Source organism: Mastigoproctus giganteus, chromosome 6 (genome assembly GCF_048544385.1).
Source record: "Mastigoproctus giganteus isolate SK-2022 chromosome 6, ASM4854438v1, whole genome shotgun sequence".
Taxonomy (NCBI): domain Eukaryota; kingdom Metazoa; phylum Arthropoda; class Arachnida; order Uropygi; family Thelyphonidae; genus Mastigoproctus; species Mastigoproctus giganteus.
In genome coordinates, this window is record NC_143580.1 from 176545310 (window position 1) to 176564803 (window position 19494).

General features: G+C 37.7%; 1 protein-coding gene across 1 annotated transcript in view; it reads right to left on the reverse strand.

Moving 5' to 3' along the window:
- LOC150084769 (GDP-D-glucose phosphorylase 1) overlaps positions 1–19494 on the reverse strand; it is a 118532-nt gene that overhangs the window by 28470 nt on the left and 70568 nt on the right. The window contains exons 7-8 of the mRNA XM_090376351.1: positions 18191–18280; positions 15191–15249 (exon numbers count right to left, since the gene is read on the reverse strand). Coding sequence (XP_090232477.1) covers positions 15191–15249; positions 18191–18280 — 149 coding nt within the window. The remainder of the gene's footprint in view (positions 1–15190; positions 15250–18190; positions 18281–19494) is intronic.

Below are 19494 nucleotides of genomic sequence, written 5' to 3' on the forward strand. Positions count from 1 at the left end.
TTGTGGGAAAGGTCATTATCCTGTATTCATAACTGTTTGGTGGAAGTGTGTGTGTGCTATGAAGACATAACACACATTTCTCTGAACAAGGAGTTAAAACTTCTACAGAAGATTATAAAGCCTCTTAACAAAGAGATATTTCACTGAGGCCAATGAACCCTTTCAGTAGGATTCAGCTACTTTTGAAAAGTTCAACACTGCATCACAAGTATAGCTACTGAAACATAAAGTAGATTTCATCAATTCTTTGGAATGGCCTATAAGCCCTGATCTGAACTTGCTGGTCTACAGGTTATAACCAAAGTTGGAGTTTGTGACATGCCGCAAAACACTTTCTAATACCGAGGACCTGAAGCAATCAGATTCTCAGCATTAGAAAGGACTGGTCAGAGTAGCAGCTAATATTTCATTGGACACTGTGTGCATTGTAATATATGAGTGCTTTGTTAGGACTGTGTAGCACTAGCGATGCCCATTTTCAATAAAACTGCTGAGTTTTGTTTACTAATACAAAAAAATCCCACTACAATGAATACCATTTTAACAAAAACTGTTAAACACTATCACAAGAATATTTCCAAGTATTTGAAAAAAATAATTCAATTCAATGAATCACTTCCAAGGTCTGTCATGAATAAAAGGCATTTGTTTCCAAAGAAAGAAAAACTGCATGAATCATGAATGTTTACTGCAAGAATGAATAAACACTAGTTTACTTTTAGCAGTTGCGTTTGAAACTCATTATCTAGACAGAAGTCAGTAGCAAAGTTCATTCTGACAGAGATTTCAGTGCCAGGTTTACTCTGGTTTATTGCCTTTCTGGTGTCAGTGATGAATTTTTCAAACCAAGTGGGATGACTTAAATTCTTTGGAGGGGTGGCTCCACCTTTTATAGAATTTACAGTTCTGCCCCTGATTTAAAATGCATTAAGGAAAATCATTCTTAATCACATTATTTTTGAAAATATAGTAATATATCTATCATAATAATGCACACAAGATGCTGACTAATTGAACTAAAACTGAAATGAGAATTGTTGCTTGCCAATGCCTTACTATTGTGCATGTCAACAGCATTCATATCATGCTGTAGCTTATTTTTTTCCTGTACAGATCAGTTTTTGTTTGTTGCAATCAGTTAAATTTTGATTCAATGTGCCTCTTTATCAGTGTTTTAACATTTCAGTGAAAAAATGAGTTATCATAATTTAGAGCAAAGAATTGTTATTAAATTTTTAGTGAAACTCACTAAAAATGGTGCAGAAACGTTGGAGATGTTACAGAAAGCATACAGTGATGAAACCATGAGTCAACCAAGTATGGATGGCACAAATAGTTCAGAGAAGGGTAAGAAGATATCCACGACAACAAGAAGACCACCAACTTTAACAACAGACAAGAATGTTGAAAGAAAATTCGAGATCATGCACCAAGACCATCAGATGAGCATTCGACTAATTGCAGAACACTAACACAATGACAAAGAGATAGTAAGAACAATTTTGACAGAGCAGTTGGGCATAAAAAAGATATGTGCACAAATGGTTCTGCATGCCCTGACAGACAATCAGAAGCAGAAACATGTGGAAGTTTGCATTGTAAATTTGGGTGAGGGGGAATTGTGAAACACACTGCTTTTTGGATTCAGTGATTTAACAGAAGATGAATCCTGGGTCTTTCAGTTTGATACACAAATCAAGTCAAAACATGGTGGCAAACTCCATTTTCTCCCCATTTAAAGAAAGCAAGAATGTCTCAATCAAAGATCAAGTTTAATGCTAGGAGTTTAGTAAATAAATTTGATGACTTTGAGGTGTTGGTCAAAACATCAAAGGAAGATATTTTTGGGATATCAGAGACATGGTGTCACACAGATATATATATTGCAGAATTGGAATTTGGGGAGCATAATTTGTACAGAAATGATAGACAAGATAGGAAGGGTTATGCTATTAGTTAAGAAACACACAAAATCTTAGGAACTGCAGCCAGTTAACATGGGTGGACAGTGCAGTGTTGAGTCAGTTTGGTGTGATATAAGCACTGGGAAAGCAAAATTGAGAGTAGGGGTGTGTTATAGGCCTAATGACTCTAATGAGTATAATGAACAACTGCATAGAGAAATAAAGTGGGACAGTAAATCAGATTATCTTATAATGGAGGATTTTAATATCCCAGATATTGACTGAACTTGTGGGTTGGTCACTCACATACTAGCAAGGCTTTTGTGGATTTATTGGATGACTGTTTTCTTCAGCAGCATGTTTGGGAGGCAACCAGAGGGAGTATATACAATATTCTATACAATACTCTTGATCTGATTATCAGTAGTGATTCTTCATGCATTAAAAATCTGCAGATAGAGGAACCACTAAGTGGCAGTGATCACATTGTGCTGATGTGGGATTTACTGAAAGAGGTAACTACCATTAGGGGTAAAGGGAAGGGTTTTTGCTTTTGCAAAGATGATACTGTGGTCTGAGACAGTTTTTAAATTCTATACAGTGGGACCAACTGATGATGTTACCAACAGCAAATTCTAGGGAAGCATTCAAAGAATTGATCTTAGAAGCTACTAGGCTTTCATCCCAACTAAGAAATACTGTTCAAGATTTAGGTCTAAATGAATGTCAGATGAACTAATGAGACATGTGGCAAAGAAGAAAAATGTATGGGATACGACTTATAAATTAACAGGTGACACAGAAGCCTATGGTAGATATAAGCAAGTCACAAAGGAGGTTAGGCAGGCAAAGGCAGATTATGAGAAATCTTTGGCAAAGGATGTAAAGAAAAACAGCAAAGAGTTCTTTATTTATGTTAATTCTAGAAGGAAGAGGTTGAATCAGATTGGTCCAATGATATCAATAGTTCAAGTGTTGATGGTCTGCTCAAGTAGCTAACAAACTGAATGAGTATTTTGCATCAACATTTACACATGAGGAGTCATTCAGGGAAGGGAATGCCAGACGTTTATCAAACTCTGGAAGTGAGCTAAATGATTTTGTAATAACTGAGAGCAAAGTGGAACAGAAATTGTTGAATATAAACATAAGAAAGGCACCTGGGGTGGATAGGATCTATCTAGTTATATTAAAGAAGGTGGCAAAGGAAGTAAACAAACCCTTAGCCATAATTACGAGAGCTTCCTTGAACTCAGGGGAGGTACCCATTGACTGGAGATGTGCAAATGTGACCCCAATTCACAAAGGAGGATCAAAGGGTGACACAAGTAATAACAGACCTGTTATAGTTGAACTTCTGTTCTGGGGAAATTAATGGAGGCACCGGTTAAAGAAGCACTGCAGGATCATCCAGACAAGACTTCAGTTATAGTTTGGATGCATTAGCATTAGCAGAGGCATTTGATGCAAGAAAGCAAGCTTATGCAGCATCAGCCAAAAAAAAATAAATAATAAATAAATAAATAAATAAAAAATAACCACTTCCACTTCACCCCTCTGTTCGTTCGAAATACCTGTCCAGCTGAGCCTTAAATTTATTTAGGCTATCAACTTCCATGACAAGGGATGGAAGTCTGTTCCACCAACCAACCACCCGCTGGCTAAAGGCAAATTTCCTCACATCTATCCTACATCTGTCTTTCCTCAATTTGAATTTATGCCCTCTCAGGTGATTATTCTGAGCAAGAGGAAGAATCCCATCCGCATTGAGCATGCTCAAACCATTCAAGGCTTTATACACCTCTATCAGATCACCTCGCTGGTGCCCAGTCTCCAGACACCGTAATTTGCAAATCTTAAGCTTTTCTTCGTAAGAGCACCCCTCTGTTCCATTCAGTAATCTTGTTGCCCTTCTCTGTACTCGTTCCAGCATCTCTACATCCTTCTTGAAATGAGGCCTCCAGACCTGTATACAGTACTCTAGGTGTGGCCTGACCATTGCCTTATACAAGGGAATAATCACCTCCTTATCTCTGCTAGAAAAATTATTATATATCATCGACAATACACCATGAGCTACTCTTGCAGCCCATCTGCACTGCTCAGAAAACTTCATATCTGCCTGCACAACCACCCCCAGGTCCCTTTCATTCTCTACCACTGTCAGTAGTTGCTCTGGGGTTGCTGTTTCCCATATGTAGTACTTTACATTTGTCAATGTTAAACTTCATTTGCCACCTCTCAGCCCATCTGCTCAACCTTTCCAGATCCTGTTGCAGTAGCATAGTGTCAGTAGTGTCCTTGACAACCCTGCCAACCTTCGTATTGTCTGCAAACTTGGACATTAAGCTTGATATACCATCATCAATATCATTTATATATACAGAAAACAATAATGGACCCAATACTGAACCCTGAGAGACTCCACTAATAACATTAGTCCACGATGAGCAGTGTCCATTGATTACCACTCTCTGTCTTCTCCCCCTCAACCACCCCTTTATCCATAGCAGCAATTTGCCTCCAATGCCACACTGCTCCAATTTGTGCAGCAGTCTTCCATGTGCAACAGTATCAAAAGCCTTTCTAAGATCCAAGTATATAATATCAAAGTTATTCCCTGTATCCAGTTCTTTTGTGACTGCATCATAGTATCCAATCAAATTGGTCAGGCAAGACTTCCCCTTAACAGAACCATGCTGTGTCTGGGCTATAACTGAAGTCTTGTCTAGATGATTCTGCAGTGCTTCTTTAACCAGTGCCTCCATTAATTTTCCGGGAACAGAAGTTAAACAAACAGGTCTATAATTACTTGTGTCGCCCTTTGATCCTCCTTTGTGAATTGGGGTCACATTTGCACATCTCCAGTCCATGGGTACTTCCCCTGAGTCCAAGGAAGCTCTCATAATTATGGTTAACGGATTGCTTACTTCCTTTGCTTCCTCCTTTAATATAACTGGATAGATCCCATCCACCCCAGGTGCCTTTCTTGTATTTATCTTCAACAATTTCTCCTCCACTTTACTCTCAGTTATTACAAGATTCTCTGGCTTACTGCCAGAGTTGAATACACCTCTGGCATTCCCCTCGCTGAATAACTCCTCATGTGTGAATGTCGATGCAAAATATTCATTTAGTTTGTTAGCTACCTGAGCAGGATCACCAACAGTTGACCCATTGATATCAAGTGGACCAATCTGATTCATCCCCTTCCTTCTAGAGTTTGCACAAGTAAAGAACTCTTTGCTGTTTTTCTTTCCATCCCTTGCCAAATATTTCTCTTAATCTGCCTTCGGCTGCCTAACCTCCTTTGTAACTTGGTTACAGATCAACTTGTATCTATCATAGGCTTCTGTGTCACGTGTTAATTTGTATGTATCCCATGCATTTTTCTTCTCTGCCATATGTCTCATTAGTTCATCTGACATCCACTTAGGCCTAAACCTTGAACAATATTTCTTAGTTGGTATGTCAAGCCTAGTAGCTTCCAAGATAAGTTCTTTGAATGCGTCACATTTTGAATTTACTATTGGTAACATCATCAGTTGGTCCCACTGTATAGAATTTAAATACTGTCTCAGTCCATTGTAGTCGCCTTTACGAAAGCAATAACCCTTCTCCTTACCTCTAATGGTAGTTACCTCTGAGTAAATCCCACTTGAGCACACTGTGATCACTGCCACCTAGTGGTTCATTTACCTGCAGATTCTTAATGCATGAAGAATCACTACTGATAATCAAATCAAGGGTATTACTCCCTCTAGTTGCCTCTCGAACATGCCGATGTAGAAAACAATCATCCAATAAATCCACAAAAGCCTTGCTAGTGTGTGAGTGACCAGCCTCCAAATTCCAGTCAATATCTGGGAAATTAAAATCCCCCATTATAAGACTCTCTGATTTACTGGCCCACTATTTCCCTGTACCGTATCTTATTATACTCCACAAAGTCATTAGACCTATAGCACACTTCTACTCTCAATTTTGATCTCCCAATGCTTATGTCACACCAAACTGACTCGACACTGCACTGTCCAGCAATGTCGACTGGCTTCACTTCCTTGGATTTTATGTATTTCTTAACTAATAGCATAACTCCTCCTCCCTTCCTGTCCTGTCTATCCTTTCTGTAGACATTGTACTCCCCAAATTCCAGTTCTGCATTCCTTATATCCATGTGACACCACATCTCTGAAATCCCCACAATATCTGCCTTTGATGTTTTGAGCAATACCTCAAATTCATCAAATTTATTTACTAAACTCCAGCATTGGTGTTCACGCAAGTATACATGCACCTGTTCTTTTTCTTAGCTACCCTAACACAACCCATGTGTTTACTTGTACCCCAATGATTCCCAGCAGTCTCTGAAATATCCTGCATCTTATTTTCCAGGCTGTAGCTCATTCCAATAGAAGCAGTGCAAGAATCACTTTCACCTCTGCCAGTGGCTACTGTTAATCTATTAGTCCTTGTATCCCCCCAATCTCATTTCCGACCCACCTAACACTGCCTCGATAGCATCAGCAAACATTCTTGCACCTTTTCTATTTAAGTGTATCCTATCCCATCCCTGTAGAAGGAGTCTCTCCTGTTAACAAGTACAGACCAGGCTGAAAAAAATTCTACCCCTTGAGACTTGCACAATCTTTCCAGGGCCGAATTGATCGACAGGGCTCTCATCATATACTCCCTCCTATCGTGTCTGGGCACAATTGCAGACACTTTCAAATTCAACCCTAATTCATGGCTTTTTTTCAACAGTGACCTGTACTTGTTAAGTAATTCCGCCGGTCTCCTACTCTTAATATCATTAGTGCCAACGTGTACAACTATATCACCTTTTGTGCCCTTAAAAGATGATATCCGCTCTACAACGTCATCAACCTTTGCCCCTGGCAGACATACCCTGGTCCTGTTCCACCTATCCTTTTTACAAAGCATGTTTCCCGTTTCCCTGACAATAGAGTCACCAACAACTACTAGTTCCTTTGGGACCAGCGCATTCTGCCTTGGGGCTGCCGTTGTGTCGCGTGATGACCAAGTGCAAGCTCTGGCATTGGTGTGGGCAGCTGAGAGCTTGATGGGCCCTCTCACTTTTAATCCTTCGAGGGCATCCACCCTGTCCTTCAAGCTCTCATATAGGCCCATAACAACGCTGAGTTGTCGCCTGATTTCCTTACATCGCGCGTGCACACCCCCCATGGCAGTATCATGTCCCGTACCGGACTGCTCCACAAACATCAAGCAAGTAGTGCATTTTAATAGGCTGTGATTCAGAGGGCAATTGCCCCCCTCAGTTCTCCCCTGAGCCACAGCACTCCCATTAGCTTGAGCCTTTTGCTTTGCTGCTCTGGTCTGAGTCATGATTTCGATTTAATTTCAATAAAATTTCAATTTCAGTACAAAATTAAAACCCTAAACTTAGATCCCAACACAGTTATAACACTATATTTATGTTTCAGTATTGAGTGTTATCTACGAAATCCCTTTATATAACTTCCGTATCAAGTTAAGTATTAATTATTTATTTATGTTACGTAACCCAAGTCGTTATATGTATAGTTAAAAGTACAATTTAATTGACAATGAAGTTCAACAAGATTAATTATCTGATTAATTGACAATATTATGTACTATACTATACTATATTAAGCTTATGCTATCTATTTCAAGATATTTTGTATCGCGTAACAATGGCGGCAATTACGAACAGTAAACACGTGGATTTGATACCCTTTCCGATACTAAGTAATACCTACAAAATCTCTATCTAAGCTACTTTAAGTATCATAAATAGGAATATTAAGCTACTCTAGAAAATAAGTTAATATGCCAATTTAAGCTAATAAAACAGAAAATAAATCAGAAAAAACTTCTGTTCCAGGAGCGGCAAAAATGTACGTCCGCACAGGCTATTCTCGTTCTCAAACTCTATGCAGCAAACAAACCTATGCAGCATAGGTTTGTTAAGGGGACGCCTTGTCTGATCAATCTGATTGGATACTATGACGTGGTCACAAAGGAACTGGAAGCAAAGAATAATTTTGATATCATATACGAGGATCTTAGGAAGGGTTTTTGGTATTGCACATGGAAGGCTGCTGTACAAATTGGAGAAATGTGACATTAAGGGCAAGTTGCTGCTATGGATAAAGGGATGGTTGAGTGGGAGAAGACAGAGAATGGTAATCACTGGACACTGCTCTTCATGGACTAATCTTATGGAGTCCCCCAAGGTTCAGTGTTGTTTTCTGTATTTATTAATGATATTGATGAAGGTATATCAAGCTTAATGTCTAAGTTTGCAGACAATACGAAAGTTTGCAGGGTTGTTAATGACAGTAATGACAGTATGCTACTGCAACAGGATCTAGAAAAATTGAACAGATGGGCTGAGAGGTGGCATCTGAAGTTTAACATTAACAAATGTAAAGTACTGCATATGGGTAGCAATAACCCTAGAGTAACGTATCAACTGTGTGGTTGTTGTTTGTTTGTTATGTGGTTTTTAGGAGCATTAGCAACTAAGGCCATATTGCTCCGGGGATATGCAGTGGTCATTCCTTGACCTTTACGCATTATCTGTATTTGGTTGTCACGTGCTCGAACCCGTCTAATCAAGAAGCGTGTGCTATGCACTGTTGCTCCTGCCCACCTGGCTACAGAGACACCAACTGTGTGGTACTACACTAGCAGAGATAAGGAAGTGATTATCCCCTAGTATAAGACAATGGTCAGCCACACCTTGAGTACTGTATACAGGTCTGGAGGCCTCGGTTTAGGAAGGATGTAGAGCTGCTGGAACGAGTAAAGAGAAGGACAACAAGGTTAGTGAGTGGAACAAAGGGTTGCTCTTACGAAGAAAGGCTTAAATTTTGCAGATTACACTGTCTGGAGACTAGGCACCTATGAGGTGATATGATTGAGGTGTATAAGGATTTGAATGGTTTGGGCAAGCTCAATGCCGATGGAACTCTTCCTCTTGCCGAGATTAATTGCCTGAGGGGACATAAATTCAAATTGAGGAAAGACAGTTGTAGAATAGATGTGCGGAAATTTGCCTTTAGCCAGCGGGTGGTTGATTGCTGGAACAAACTTCCATCTGTTGTAGAAGTTGACAGCTTAAATAAATTCAATTCTAGACAAACATTTGGGGCGAATGAATGGGTGAAATGGGCAGGGTTTTTTTTTTTTTTTGGCTGATGCTGTATAAGCTTGCTTTCTTGCATCACATGTCTCTAACTAATGCTAAAGTCCATGCTTGTCGTTTCCTTTGATTTTCGTGGTGTTATTCTTCATGAATTTGTCCTGCCAAATCACACACTTTACATTGATATTTTAAGACTTCATGAAATAAAATCTGAAAAAACGGCCCAATTTACGGCCGTACTTTTTTATCGTGACAATGCTATGTGTCATACCTCTGTTGCAATGAGAGTTTTTTAAAAAAAAACAAGATTACAACATTGGAGCATATGCCTTATTCACCACATCTGGTGCCATGAAACACTTTTTCTGTTCCAAAAAATTAAATCACTGCTTCCACTGCTGTTTTAGATCCTGGAAATTGCAAATGGAGCACTGCTTAGGCATGGCTGGAAAGTACTTTGAAGGGGATAAATACTGAAATAGTATTTAAAATCATAAATGATTTTAAAAATATTTCTCGTTTCTTTTTAGCCACATCTTGTATACACTGCCCTACCATTAATATCCACATCTTCAAATAACCTGTACTGAAATCTGACAGCCTCTAGTTCCAATAGAACTCGCCACCAGATTTTTTGTGAATGTCCTCTGATATTTTCCACCATTCAGCTTTCATTGCAGTGACCAGTTAAGCTCTGGTTTAGTCTTTTCTTACATGCACCTGACAATTCATTTTTTCCTAGAGGTTCTCTATAGAATTGAGGTCAGGGTTCTGGGCTGGCCAGTCCAACTTTTCAGTACTCGTGTCCTCAAACAAAGTCTGTTAAAATGCAAGCAGTATGAGATAGAGCACTGCCTGCTAATACAAGTATGCCTTTCTTGACATGCTGCCACAACACAGGTAGTAGTAGTAGTAATAATAGTGGCATGTGATGCAAAAAGGAAAGCGTATGAGTTTATGCAGCATCAGCCAAAAAAAAAAAAAAAACTTACACAACCATTCCCTCTAAATGTTTGTCCAGTTCCTCCTTAAATTTATTTAACCTATCAACTTCCATGACAGATGGAAATTTGTTCCAGCAATCAACCACCAGCTAGCTAAAGGCAAATTTCCGCACATCTATTCTACATCTGTCTTTCCTCAATTTGAATTTATGGCCCCTTAGGTTCATAATCTGAACAAGTAGAAGAATCCCATCAGAATTCAGCGTGCTCAACCCATTCAAGGCCTTATACACCTCAATCAGATCACCTCGCAGGTGCCTAGTCTCCAGCCACTGCAATTTGCAGAACTTAAACCTCTCTTAGTAAGAGAATCCCTTCATTCCCCTCACCAATCTTGTTGCCCTTCTCTGTACAAGCTCAAGCAAATCTAAAATCCTTCCTAAAATGAGGCCTCCAGACCTGAACGCAGTACTCAGGCATGGTCAATGGTCAGGCATAGCCTGACCATTGCCTTATACAGAGGGACAATCACCCTTTGCCCTGTTAACAAAATTCCTGTATATCATTGACAAAACCCCATGACCTGCTCTTGCAGCCTGTCTGCATTTTTCAGAAAACTTCCTATCACAATTATTCCCAGGTCTTTTTCATTTTCTAGCACCTTAAGTGTAGTACCACACAGTTGGTACATTCCTCTGGGGTTACTTCTACCCATATGCAGTACTTTGCATTTGTCAATGTTAAACTTCAGTTACCACTTCTCAGGCCATCTTCCCAAATTTTCTAGATCCTGTTGCAGTAGCACACTGCCATTAACAACCCTGCCAACCTTTGTATCATCTGCAAACTTCGACATTAAGCCTGATATACCTTCATCAATATCATTGATAAATATACAAAACAAGAGTGGACCCAACAACGAACCCTGTGGGACTCCACTAATAACATTAGTCCACGAAGAGCAGCGCCCATTGATTACCACTCTCTGTCTTCTCCCACTCAACCATCCTTTTATCCGTTGTAGCAACTTACCCTTAATACCATTCTGCTCCAATTTGTACAGTAGTCTTCCATGCGCAACAGTGTCAAAAGCTTTCCTGAAATCCAAGTATATGATATCAAAATTATTTTTTGATATCATATATTTGGTATCATATACCACATCATAATATCCAATAAAATTTGTCAGACAAGACTTTCCCCCTTAAGAAACCCATGCTGTGTCTGAATTATTGCTGCAGTCTTGTCTAGATGATGAACAGAAGTTAAACGAACTGGTCTGTAATTACTCATGTCACTCTTCGATCCCCCTTTGTGAATTGGGGATACATTTGCACATCTCCAGTCTGTGGGGACCTCCCCTGAGTCCAAGGATGCTCTCATAATTATGGCTAAGGGTTTGCTTGCTTCCTTTAATATAGCTGGATAGATCCCATCCACCCCAGGTGCCTTTCTTATGTTTAACTTCAACAATTTCTCCTCCACTTTGCTCTCTGTTATTACAAAATCATTAAGCACCCTGCTACAATTTGATAACCTTCTGGCGTTCTTAATCCTTAATAACTCATGTGTGAATGATGCAAAATACTCATTCAGTTTGTTTGCTATCCAAGCAGGATCATCAACAGTCAAACCATTGATATCAAGTGGACCAATCAGATTCATCCCCTTCCTTTTAGAGTTTATATAATGCATTATTGTCCAGTATGTCTAGATAGACCTCAGTATTCATGGTATTGTCCAAAACAATCAATGGGCCTTAATATGAAAAACAGCCCCAAACTATCATGCTGCCTCCACCAAACTTCATTGTCAGGATGATACAGTCCAGCAGGTAGCTTTCTCCAGGCAATCTGGCACACCTAAGCATAAATGTCAGACTGGTAGACCATGTACCATGACTTATCACTCCAAAGCACAGTTTATCATTGGTCTGTGGTTCAAGAATAGTGGGCCTGACTGTAGTAACCCACATCGCACAGCATCCTGCACAGGTGCTGATAGTGGTTCCAGTCATCTCACTAAAGGCTTGTGTGTATGTGCGTAACAATACTGACTTGCATTCTGTGCAGATGATTCTTTGCAGGCTTTCTTGTTACTTTCTGTCATCTTTGGGGGTTTTCTGGTCATTTTATAATAGTTTCAGCACTAGTCCACTTCCATTGTCGACGGAGGGATATTCAGATATAGACTGATTACTTATGTGACACCCTATTATAATTCCACACTAGAAGTCTGTTAAATCTGTCAACTGCAACTTCTCATATTCAGAATTGTACTACTATCTCTTTTGAAGGCCTATAAGCATACTTATAGCTGTGTCTAACATGTGGTGCTTGGGTAAGGCATTATCAATTAAACATAATACACACGTAATATAGTAAAATGTCATTAATACAAAGTTCAAGGGACCAATATTTTCTTGGTTTTTAATAATGAGGTCTGCAGAAATTATCAAGACTGCTCTCCCCACCCCCTTTTGTACATATACTGATGGGCAAAACTTAAGGCCCAATACTATTTCTAAAGGTTACAACCACAAAATCAAATGAAACAGCCTGTGGCAATTTGAATAACTGTGGCCGTTCAGTAGAAAGCTGGTGCACATGCAAAAATTTGAATCCTGATGAGAGGACTCACATAAACAGATAAAGGCAGAAGTTCAGCAGTTATGTGTAAATTACTGAATGGTGAGCACAACTGTTACAGACGTTTGATTGGTTTCATACAGTGCTACAAACAACAAAATGGCCAGTAGACAACATCTGGATGACTTTTACCAGGGGTTGAATAATTGGGAAGCTCGAATTGCGAGGAGTGTGGCTGCAGAGTTTGGTATCGCCCATAGCATTGTCTCACATGCAGCTGTTCGAAGGACCAGTAGTCATCGTTCACGAAAAACAACGCCCAATGATGACTGCTATATACTCCTACAGGACAAGAGGGACCGACACCAGACAGCGGGATTCATTGCAAACCAATTGCACAGGACATCGTGGTTTACTGTGGCCAGGCGACTCCACAAAGGTGGGCTGTTTGCCTGACAGCCAGTAAGCTGTGTCCTTTTAACACTTGCCCATCTGAGACACTTTTTACAGTGGTGCATCGAACACAAGGTCTGGACAGCAGTGCAATGGGGTAAGGTACTCTTTACTGATGAGAGTAGATTGTCTCAGCAGCTAATCTGGTGAGAGGTTGGCACATGGTATCACCCCACAAACATTACTGAAAGGGATCGATATGGCGGTCAAGGTGTTCACGTCTGGGGAGGCATTATCTTGGATGGATGTACACAACTCCAGATACTGGAAGGCAGTACTGTGACCAGTGCACGCTACCGTACTGAGGTAATCCTTCCCCCATGTGTGTCTGTTCCGAGGTGCCACTGGCCCCGAGTTCGTGTTTATGGATGATAACACCACACCCTCGCACTGCAACTGTTGATATGCTTTTGGAAAAAGAGGACATTGTTCATATGGATTGGCCTGCCCGTTCCACAGATCTAAATCCCACTGAACACATATGGGATGCTCTGGGGAGATGCCTAGAGGCACGCCCACTTCCACCAGAAAATGTTCACCAGCTGAAAATGACACTGACAGAGGAATGGATGATGTTACTGCAAGAACTTATCAACAACATTGATAAGCCACTATCAACAACCAAGCTACACGTATTTAATTAAATAATAAAATAAAATAATAAAAATAACAAAAGCCTTTCTAACAATAATAAGAATAATACATTTTCTCTTATTTTATTTATTTATAAGACAAACTACAGAAAAAGAAACAATTTAAATAAAAATATAGTATACATTTAATTTAATTCTTCTGACATTATCAAATGCAACAATTGTTTCTTTATCAACGTTACTGAAGGCTAACACATTCTCTATTATGTTCAACACATTTTGGACAACTTTTTTTAAAAGGCAGAGTGAGTGCTTTTTCACTTTCACCACTGATAACTAAAACATTGTTTTGCTTGGTACTCAGCTCTTCTCGTGTGGTAGCAACTCCATCATTCACCTTAACAAATGTCTAAATTTGTCAACAAAATCCATATGCTCCTTCAAAGACCTCCATTCTTCAATGTTGCTATCACATTCGTTTTGTGGACCATGTTTTTTGATGATATTCTCTCCAAAGCCACTCTTTTTGAAGCACTTGATTGTTACACTTGATGCAATACTGTCTGAAACAAAATAAACAACCAAAACATTCCACTTTGGCTGAAAATTGTTTCCTCCTTCTATGTTGTGGATCAGTGGGATTGAGATTACAAATAATGCCTTGATCTAATAGCTGCATAAAACTGATGTTAATGGGAGGTAAAAACAAAAGCTGTATATTCATCAACTTAAGCCTCAGCAGAAAGTGTGGTGCAATGATCTAGAATCATCAAAATGTTCCTTTTTTTTTTTGAAGCGATTCTTCTGCCACTCTCAACAACCAAGAATGAAAATTCTGACCACAAGCTATGCACTTCAAGTTGGCCTTACAATCACAAAGAAGTTGATAATTCCTAAAATACCTTGGGCATGGAAAATTTTACTGCTGCCACAGATGGCAGTACAAAACAGAATAGCAATTTTTTTGCTTACTTAATTATAACAAGTTCCATAAAGATATCAGCTCAGATCCTTTTAAAAATGCATTATAACAAAAGATGGTACAACTGCAACTGACATACAACTGATATTTTTCAGAGCGTATTTATGTTGCATATACCATAAACAGGTTTTGTTTACATAAAAGTAAATTAACAAGTCAGTCTTCCAGGAAATTTGAACAAGGTGGCCATACACACGCTGGCAGTAGGGCAATAATAAGATGAGTGTATCGAGCTCCATATTAACCACACAAAATGACATTACTTATTCTCATCATGGGGTAAAAACAGACTTTGTAATACATTAACTGAATTTTATAATAAATGAATATGTTCACATAGAAAAGCTATCCTTTTGCAGGGGAATGATAAATGCTTCATACAAATGGGAATTTATATTAACAAGAGTTTATATTAATAACTTTGTATTAAAGAGATTCTACTGTATATATATGATCTAAATGAATCATATCATTTACACTTAATACTTTGGCTCAACTGGTATGTATAATTGCATTTTAAAAATAATTCAGTGATTCCAGTAAGTCATTAGTTAAATCACAAGTTTAACTTACGGATTTGAACTTAAGAGGATAACTTCCAAAGCAAGCCTTAATCCATTTTCTGTGAGGATCTGAAACAAATTTATTTATACATTTTTTATTGTACATGTTATTAGTAAATTAGTACATGTTATTAGCAACAAACATTTTCTCCTTAGTGTAAAGTATGTGATTCTTGTATTTTTTTTATTCCCTGATTATAAGAAAAAAAAAAAGAAAATGAAAATTGTGTGAAAGGGGGAAAGTGGGGCCAATATCTGGTTAGCCATTAATTATGATTCAAAGGAAATTAAGGTTGAAGAAGTGGATCATGCCAACTGTCACTTAATATTTTGGCAATGTTTCGAAGTTCAACTGAATCCCATCATCAGGCCTATATGGGAAGTAAAAACACGAAGAAATCAAATCAGATGTTGTAGGGTTACAACAGGATTGCATTAATGAATTTTAATTAAAAAAAAAAAAAATTAACATAAGTTAACTCTCAAAGGGGGGTGACACAGAAGTAAAATCTAAAGAAGGAATATCAAATAAATAAGATTGTGGAGAGGGCTAACCTGAATTTTGGAGAGAGAGAAAATGCTTGTTGTTGTTATTTGGGAGCATTAGTGTTGTGAAGACCCAGTTGTGAAGATAATCACACAATATGAGAGATGCCAAAAGGTGTATAAGACAATATTTAAAATAATTAAATGCACAAGGCATAATACATTAAGAGTTTAATATCTATATAATATCGGTCTGTAGATACACCATAGACAACCCTTTGTGGGCATCATTTGCTCTTTCTCATATCTTCACAACTGGGTCGTCAGGTGCAATACTAGGGTACCCGCCCACCCACTGATGATAGGCCAATAGCCTTGAAACATGTCTGGGTGGTGGTACTCACTGAAAATAAGTAACAATAGTCTTCTCTATTAGGGAAGCGTTACTTATTTGAGGTAGTGCAATATCATGGCAACTTGTCGTGAAGGCAGAGCACAATATGAGAAAGAGCAAATGATGCCCACAACAACTACTTTGTAGTTTTCTAAGAGTTGTCTATGGTGTATCTACACACCGATATTATATAGATATTAAACTCTTAATGTATTATGCCTTGTGCATTTAATTATTTTAAATATAAAACTAAGGAAAATCTTTCAGCAACCTGCCAGTTCATGAAATGAGCAGAATATAAACCAGCCAGTTTGTGAAATGGAGGAGTTTTTTGCCCAGTTCATGAAATGGGGGAGAGGAGAGGACAATGCGGAGAATGCACAAAAATTTTCCCATTTCATAAAATGGTCAAATTCACAATCCAGGTGTAACATATACGTATGATTCTCAATTATTATTCAATTGAATTTAAAGATTGCTAACTCAGACTTCATTAATGTTCATTGAAAAACACCATTATGGGAATAATGGAATGTTTTTCAATAAACATTAATAAAGGTCAATATTAAAAGTCAGTGCTAATTAAATATCATTAAATATTTAATTAAATAATTAAATGCTTTTCTCACAGCCAGTTTTGTGTGGCATGTTTATAATATTAATAGTGTCAAATGTGGCAAAAGCAAGCTAATACAGCATCAATCAAAACAAAAACAAAAAAAAAAAAAAAAAAACCACCAACACTTTCAATATCATCTGTCCATCCCTTCTAACAGTGTATTTAGTTTCTTGAATTTATTCAAACTACCTACCTCTACAACACCAGATGTAAGTTTATTTCAACAATCAACCACCCACTGGCCAACAGAAAATTTCCACACATCTATCCTGCAATCATCCTTCCTCAGTTTGAATTTATGCCCCCCTTGTGTGTAGTCTGAGCAAGAGGAAGGATTCCATCAGCACTGAGCATACTCAATCCATTCAGAGCCTTAAATACCTCAATCAGATCTTGCAGGTGTTTAGTCTCCACACACACTACAGTTTGTAGAACTGAAGCCTTTCCAGGTAAGAGCACACCTATGTTCCTCTCACTAATCTTATTGGCCTTCTCTGCACCCTTTCCAACAGATCCACATCCTCCTTTAAATGAGGACTCCAGACCTGTATTCAATATGCAGCCTGACCATTGCCCTACAAAATAAGATAATCATCTCCTTATCCCTGCTGGCAAAATTCCTGTATATCATTTACAAAACTCCATGAGCTATCCTAGCAGCCAGCGTGCAGTGCTCAGAGAACTTCATAACTGACTGCACAATTACACCAGGTCTTTTTCGTTGTACCACCCATGTGATAGTAAATGGTCACTACATTAATGTGAGATTACTGCTCCCCACATGAAGTACTTTGCATAGTCTTCAAGCAGTCAATATTAAACTTAAATTGTCACTTCTCAACCAATCTATCTAATTTGTCTAGATCTTGCTGAAATAGCATACCCGGATTACTGTGATTAATCACACTACAAACTTTGTATCATCTGCAAACTTAGACATTAAGTCTGATATGCCTTTAGTATTATTAATAAATATAGAAAACAATAATGGGCCCAGAAATTCTTGGAATAATAAGAACATTAGTCCAAGAAGAGCAGTGCCCATTGATAACCACTGTGTCTTCTATCACTCAACCACCCCTTTATCCATAGCAGTAACTTGCCCTTAATGTGTCATGTTCTTTCACCAAGTAGCAATAATGTCAACATTTAGTCTACAAGGTTGCACTGCAAAAGGTTTTTTCATTATGTTAATTCAAAATTATGGGAGTTTGATAACAATAATAACCTGAATTATCAAGATGCTAATAAACAAACATTTTTATGACAAAAAAAAAACAAAAAAACACAACTGGATTTTAAAGTGTATCACCCATTTCAATATAATGCTTACATCACAAAACAATATAGCTGTGTTTATCAATCAGAAATGCATCTATTCAGTGAAGATAATATCAGACCATATCAGATAATATCAGTTGACTAATTAACAAGTGTCCAGACAATTCTGGCAAGAAGCAACTTTTAATGAGGATATAATAATTATACAAATCTTATATATATTTAATTACCTGGGGTAAACAACTGTCCAGAAAAGGTATTAATAAACTGTTGCAGAATTCCAGAGGACTAATATTAATGATCAGTAAGTGACTTGAAGGCTGTGATAAATGGATAAATGAACATTTAATGTAGTAAGATGTGGATGTACTGTTACTTCAAGGATTAAAATCCATCTGAATATGCAAAGAGAAAAAAAAAAAAAATTTAATTCATTGTTTATATATTTTGTTATTCATATGAAAAAATTAACTTTTTAAGAATATAAAGCAGCTAATTAAAGACTAAGCTTTATAAGTAGTTTAAAACAGTTATGTTATATAAAAGATTGAGGACCAGAAAATAATTGTTAACTAACTGTAGTTTAAGTATCAATTTTAACTGATTAAAAAGAAAAGATTTGGTAGTTAGTTTGGGAAATCACAAAAAATTCAAAAATTTATTTAAACAAAATCTATGAACCTTATATATGGTAATCACTTTCTAGGAAAACATAGCTGCATATATATTTAACAAGGAAGACTGCTGTAGATAAAAGGAATCACATATCAATCAATGCTATAATTACCATTATATGTAGAATTATAGTTTTGTGGTATAATAACATCTTTTTTCTACAACAGTCTTCAAGAAATAGCCGTGTGGGGTCTTAATTTTATTAAGACACACACGGCTATTTCTTGAAGACTGTTGTCTCAATTTTATTAAGATACATGTGGCACGAAAATCATAAATAACAAGAATAATTAGTTAACTTAAACAAGCCATATATCTGGCTTGCACCAAAATTTACAGTTTCATTTCCAGCCTATAATAAAGCTGAAACCGTTGCAAACAAGTTAACAAATCCAAACTTGATTTTGAAAAATCCAGAGTGGAAAATTTGTCTTCTGTCCAAATGGCGGTCAAAGTTTCTAGCCCTCCCCACTTGCAAAAGCCATTGGTTGCACTTTCTATTCACTCTTACTTCTACCTCTTATGTTCTGACTACTCTATTGCATTTTCATTTAAAGATAAATTTGTACTACTCGCATCTTGCTTTTCTTGCAGGGGTAATCTGGGAAAATCTCATGTGATTAAAGATTAGAAGAATCATGGAAACCTTTACAGCAACAATGAATTAAATATGAATAAAACCAATTAAAACACATGAATTGCTGTTGAAAAACACAAGTGAATTTTATTATGTACGAAGTATTACATTAAATATGTTAAATTCCCACACAAGAGAGCTACTTGATAATTGACAATGTTTCTGGATCCCATATTGAATCCTCCCAAGAGTGAATTTTATTGTGTAACTTTACAGGGTAGA